The sequence below is a fragment of the Condylura cristata genome, unplaced genomic scaffold, assembly GCF_000260355.1.
Source record: "Condylura cristata isolate star-nosed mole 26May11 unplaced genomic scaffold, ConCri1.0 scaffold00028, whole genome shotgun sequence".
Taxonomy (NCBI): Eukaryota; Metazoa; Chordata; class Mammalia; order Eulipotyphla; family Talpidae; genus Condylura; species Condylura cristata.
The window spans coordinates 16,027,980-16,034,503 of record NW_004567129.1 but is presented as its reverse complement, the minus strand read 5'-3'; the positions used below and the strand labels follow the sequence as shown (position 1 = coordinate 16,034,503).

At 41.7% G+C, this 6,524-nt stretch overlaps 1 protein-coding gene across 1 annotated transcript in view; it reads left to right on the top strand.

Moving 5' to 3' along the window:
• The first annotated feature begins 348 nt into the window (after window positions 1-348).
• LOC101624514 (cytochrome b5 type B) overlaps window positions 349-6,524 on the top strand; it is a 35,086-nt gene continuing 28,910 nt past the window's right edge. Inside the window, exon 1 of the mRNA XM_004690426.2 lies at window positions 349-585. Within this exon, the coding sequence (XP_004690483.1) occupies window positions 424-585 (162 nt within the window). The 5' untranslated portion in view covers window positions 349-423. The remainder of the gene's footprint in view (window positions 586-6,524) is intronic.

Here is a 6,524-nt window from a genome sequence, read left to right as displayed (position 1 = left end):
AGGAGCGCCCTTCGGGACTCAGGAGGCACCCACCGCTGAATTCCGAGGGGGAGCGTTCAGAGTGGGTAAATTTGTCTAGGGGTGATAGGGTCCATTGGCCTCTAAGCCCTTTTCCAAAATCACGGTATCTGATTGGAGAGATTGCAGGACAAGAACGGTCCTGGTTGGTTAGTTGGACCTCGAACCAGGCCTACGCCCAAGGATCTGGCGAGGAGTGGGTGGGATTTGGGATTGAATCCCTCCTTTCATTGGTGAAAAGAAAACGAACCCGGGACTATTGGGAAGCGTGATTGGCTGTTGCCAGGAACCTCTCCGGCCTTATGGTTCCTAATTACGGAAGCCGGGAAGGGCTGAGCTCGTTTACCTCAAGGAAGTTAGCGGCGGAAACCCGGGTAGCAGTGCTGAAGAGATACCGCAGGCCTAATGGCGTCTAAGGAAGCTAGCGGCAGCGATGGGATAGGGCAAGGGGTCGAGAAACCCGTCACCTATTATCGGTTGGAGGAGGTGGCGAAGCGCAACTCCTCGAAGGAGATATGGCTGGTGATTCACGGGCGAGTCTACGATATCACCCGCTTCCTTAACGAGGTGGGGGATTCGGGGTTCGGCAGCCCTAGGGAGGTGCAGGGGTGAGGGGTGGTCGGGCCAGAAAGGCAGTTGGGGGGGGTGTGTGTATGAGGGAAATGGCTACTGGCTGACGGCCACGAGGCATACGGAGGGTCGCGACAGCCTCCATCCCCGGAGGGAAAGTGGGGAACCTAGGTCTGCATGCTATTCCCGCCTGTGCTAGGTTCCGACACCTTCAATTATAGCAATTACGGAAGGTGTACCGAGCACTGAGTGTCCGCTAGAGTAAACCCTAAGCCATCATTATCCCCATTTCACTGAGAGGGAAACTGAGCCTCAGAGAGACTGAGGACTCTCAACACACACATAGCAGCCTAGGTCTGAAGAGCTCCAAACCTCTCCTTTCGGTTTACCATGTGGGGTTTTTGTCTTGAGAAGATTCTGAGATCACCCTACCCCAAACATGCTGAATCCCCTAGTCCCCCGTTTTAATTTGAGTTGACCTTGAGGCCTAAAGGTCGTGAGTTGACTTTTTTGTGTGTGTGTGACACTGAGTCAAGTTCTGTTATCTTAAATCTTCAAGTCTGTTGTATTAGGTCTCATTACAGAATTTCTGGAGCCCTTTGTATTACCAAGTTGTTTGCCTTAAGGAAAAGGGCAGGTATTTGATTTCTTCAGACTTTATTGATGTTACTCACTTGAAGAAATTTGAGCCCATTAAAATGAACAGTATGATGAGTTTTGGCAAATATAAAAAATAGGAGCATTTCCATCAGTCCAAAAGTTCCCTCTTGCTCTTTGGAAATTGTTTCCCCACCCCAATCTCCGATGTACCACATAAATGTAAATTATATATAATTTTTGTGATGTGAGAAAATTATTTTATTTTCAGAAATATATTAATAGTTTTCATTACTTGCAAGTTTCATGCTATAACCTTCCTGTAATTCAGGAAACAGTTAATTTTTTCCCCTAACACTCTAAAGCACAAGCTCTCTGCTTCTGCTATCTCCTGCTTTGATTATTGATTATTTAAAAGGTATATAGCCTACCTTCTTGAAGTCATGTACTGATTTGATTATCTCTAGATTACTATTCTCCCCATCCACACATGGGATATCCCCTTCCTAAATTCTCCAAAGAGTTCTAGGTGGACAAATCAAAGTACCCAATGCTGCCTGAGCCACTGGTAACATTCCTGTTTTCTTACGTTCTCCTTTCTCCATGTCTTAGTAACTGATGCTGGGCTTCTTCCCACCTCAAAGATCTCCTCCTTGGTACTTGATCCCCTCCTGAATGTTTGCCAACCTCTGGTGTCTGTTCTCACTCTGTACCTGATCCTCAAGTTGACTACATCACCACCCAGAGCTTTTACCCATCTGATTCTTTTTATCGGTCTCCCCTGTATGCAGGTAGCATTTCCCATTACCTGGTGTACAGCTGTCCCTAGCAAGTTCATAGACCAAGACCTTGGGGTCTTACTACTCAGATGTCCTACAATTCTTGCAAACCTGCAGGTGGCCCCAATCTAATGTTCCTTGTTTCATGGATAGGCACAGTCACCCTCCCAATTACTTAAATCACAGTCCTGGGATGTAGGTAGATAAATTTAACATCACCCTGTGATTTCCTGCATCTACTTGGGAAAAGGCTAAATCATGGTCTCCCATGTAGGGGTGCAAAAGTCCCTTATGCTGCTGTATTATGCCAGAGACCCTGTACATGTGTCCTGAGCAGAGGTGTATGCCCTGGTTTGGATTGGCCTTCTAGGCAACTGCCAGAGACCAAGGGGAGAACAGTTCTTTTGTTCTCTGAAGCAAAATTTTCTGTTTATTTGGGGCCAGGGGAAGAAATTGCTACATCCTGACTCATACATCTATAAAAGTATTTAAAGCTTAAAGGTTTCTCAGATTATTGTAATCTTTCAGAGGCCAATAAGTTAATATCCTTAGAATTTAGTGTCTATGGCATTTAATGCTTTTAAAAGTGCTTTGCTATTATTTCATCCTTGAGATAACTAGTTGAGAGTGGCTTGGAAAACAGAGACCCTTATTTTGATCTGGGTGTAACTTTGTTCATATAGTTGGTAAGTAGCAGAGATTGATTTAGATAGATCCCTGGACTTCCTATGTCTACACAGTGTTACAGGTTTTCCACACTACCTGAAGGTAGAATGTTGCTATTTGGTATGATTATTTTTTGGGTCGGTTATTTTTTGGGTCCAGGTATGCTAAAAGATTTTTCCATATCGGTTAATAGTAACAGCTTTCCCAAGTCTCTGATATAACCTGCCAAATAGGAACATTCTACTTTTGTATCATGGGAGAAATATGTACTTCAGAATTCTGGCTTTAGCTATGTCCTTTGGTATTACTCCATAATATGTTTCAGTTACATTTTGTAGCATGTTAAAGCATCGTTTATCTTGGGTAGGTAATCATATTTTTCAGTTGTGGCTTCATTTCCTCCCAAATTTCTTCTTGATTGATTCAGAATAGATGATGAACTTGCAGGAAGCACTCCCTACTTATATAAGATACTAATCAGACTCCAGTAGTGTTTTGCTCACCTGGTTCACCGATGCTGACAGAGCCAGAGATAGCACAGCTGTGCCAGGGTTGCCCTTGAAGCTTGAGCTTCAGCTCTACCTGCTATTAGTCATTCTTACCTCTTCTGAAATCACTCTGGATCCATTCATTCACTTACTTTTTCAGACATTTCTTAGGTGTATGATATGTGCCAGATACAGTTGTAGGTGTTGGGGAGTGGATGTTACAAACATGCCCTCATGGAGATTACACAAAGTAAGTAGCTAAAAAAGAAAAAAATGCTGTCTTAGTAGTAAGTGCTAACAAGAAAAATAAAGCAGAGGACTCTAGCCTGTATAAAGTGAAGGTATGATGTGGGGTAAAATTTTAGATGGCTTTATTTTATTTTAGTTCTTTTAAAATACTTTAGCTTTGCATAGAGGAACTGGGGTGTAAGCCAGAGATGCAGTGGTGGGGGGAGGGGTCTGCTGTGCCATATGTGTACCCCTAGGTCACCAGGGAGCCCCCCAGAGATGGTTTTATTAAGATGGCTAAAGCCCAGAGGAAATAGGGGGAGCAAGCCATGTGGATATCTGCAGGAAGAGCACTCCAGGGAGAGGGCACGAGTTCAGAGGCCTGACGGTGGGCGTTTATGTGGTTTGCTAGAGGAGTTAGGGAGACTGTGGAGGCCACAGAGGAGTAGATGAGGTCAGCATGACCAGGAAGAGCAGATCATGTGTTGCTTTGCAGGTTTTAGGAAGGATGTTGGTCTTCTGATGGGAAACCATTGGAGCAGAGGAGTGACAAGTGACCTAATGATTTAATAACATCACCTGACTGTACTGTTCAGAGAGACAGAATTGAGATGCTAAATTACAAGCTGTTGTAGTGATTTGTTCAAGAGGTAGTTGTTTGCACCAGGGTGTTGGCAGTAGGGTTAGTTATAAGTGTGAGATTTTGGATGTATTGTGGGGGAAGAGCCTGCTGCATTTAATAATGCTTTGGATTTGGGGAGTGAGAGAAGTCAAAATCAAGGATAATACCAAGGTTTGAGATACAGAGTTTTTATTTGATGAGAGGGGCAAGACTCATAATTTGGTTTTCATCTTTCTCTTTCTGATCTAAAATGGCTTCCTCCTTAGGAAGGGGTTTCTTATCTGTATCTCTTGCATTGTATATTGTTGTTTCGGTTATATTTTCATTAATGGATATGGTTAGAGTGTGATCTTGGATTTATTTATGGAGGCATACCAGAACTGGATACAGGCCAGAGAGGTGTGGGATGAGAGGGTTCACCAGAGACAGAGTGGGAAGCAGATTGACTGAAATACATGGCCACAGGGAGCAGAAGGCAAGACAGGGAGAGGTCTGCCTTGCCATGTGGGTCACCTATCTGGCTGGGGATCAAATGAACTTGTGCTACAGTGGCTGCAGAGAGCCTCCTACTGTTGCTCTTTAACCCCTTGTGCCACCAAGGAGTGCCCGACATTGTTTTTCTACTATTTAATAGTTTAGAAAAATCACATAAAAATGCTCAATACCTTATGACATGGACTAGAAAATGTTAATGTGCGTCATCCTTAGCAAGGGTAAGATTTTTTTTTTTAAGATTTATTTATTTATGTATACAGAGCTGGGATACAGGCCAGAGGTGCAGAGACATAGAGAGAGTGGGGAGCAGAACAGCCGACTGACAAGTACACTGCTGAGGGGAGCAGAGGGGAGCAGCGGGCAGGTCAGGAGAGGTCTGCCAGGGCAGGCAGGCATCTAACTCATGCTGAAGTGTGTTTAGCTTCTTAGTGCTGTGCTTTAACCCGCTACGCCACCAGGGAGGGTCCGGATATATATATATTTTTTTAAATACTTCAAATTTTTATTATTTTTTAAAATAATATAACAGTTTATTTTTACATCATTTTGTACATTTTTTTTTAAATCTCAATTGTAATCCCCATCACTGAGTCACCTCTGTGCCATCACCATAGTCCCGTGCACTTCCTCTCCCCCCCTCCCCCGTTTTTCATCCCATTCCCTATTCCACCCCCACAAAATGTCTCTGGTATACTGGTATATGGCTGTTCATTATTCTTATTATTTTCTCGCCTGATCCATATACTCCTGCTGTGAGTGAAACCATCTGTATTTTCCTTTCTCTTTCTGGCTTATCTCGCTAAGCATGATCTTTTCCAGCTCCATCCAAGTTGCTGCAAAAGACATGTGTTTCTGTTTTTTGGTTGCTGAGTAATATTCCATTGTATATATGTACCACATCTTTTTAATCCAGTCATCTACTTTTGGGCTGGGTATGATTTTTTTTTAACCTTTGTTTCAGTTAGTGTTAGTCCTCACTGTGAATAAAAAGTGATAAAAGTTAAGAACCTCTGACATAATGGGAAAATAACCATTTCTGAAATGATTAACTTAAAATAACACATTGTGATTTTAAAGCTTTCTATACATTTTTTAGTGACTGTCACTGTAAGTGGGACTATTACTTTAGTACTTGCATTCATTCAACAAATATTTGTTAAGTGCTGAATATATCAGGTGCTGTGATGCCAGATCCTGGTGGAATATAAAAGTAAAAGCCTTGTGTTTTTGAAGCTTCCCTTTCAGGGAAGATAGCAAATGAAATAGTTTAAAATGATAATGCTTCCTGTGAAAGAAACAAGTATTTGAAAAAGGAAAATGAGGCGGGGGGACTCTTTAATAGTGTGATATAGGAAAGCCTTTATGAGAAAATGACTTAATAGAGTTGATAAGGTACTTCCTTTGGGAAGAGTAGATAAAAGCTTTCCATCAGCATTTCCAAGAATCAAAGGTTTGGCACATTAGGACTGAAAGCAACTGTGGACCAACAGCTTATCGGGAGCCAGCACAGATAAGGGTGGATAGGTAGTATGGGTTTGACCATAGAGGTAATAGAAAGCCATTATGTCTCTTAAGGTGTAATGAAATCTTTTAAGATGAGGGGTGTGAAACTCTTTTTCCAAATAGATTACTTTTGCTGAATAGTCTAGAATAGTTTAGAAGAAGCAATACAGAAGGGAAAGAAGTGAAACTTTTCATCCCAATAATTCGTTTGAATTTTACATCTTGTGTGTGTAACAGTATATGCAAATATATTCAGAAGTACAATCAGTATTGCTTAACTGAATTATATGTTAATTAGTTATAATGTTAATACTACTTAATTGTAATAATATAGTATTTATTTTAAGTGTGTTCAGGTAACTTCTTTTTTAATTAACCATCCCAACAACCTATTTTAGAGATGAGAAAACTGGGGAGCAGAGAAGTAATAAAATTCAGTGGGCTGAGGTTTGAATTTAGGTGTTTCTATCCATAGCTTGTGCCTATGATACTAGGGTTTGTCTCAGTTTTCTTTCTTGGTTGCAGATTATGGAATTAGGTATGTTTTTTTTTTTTTTT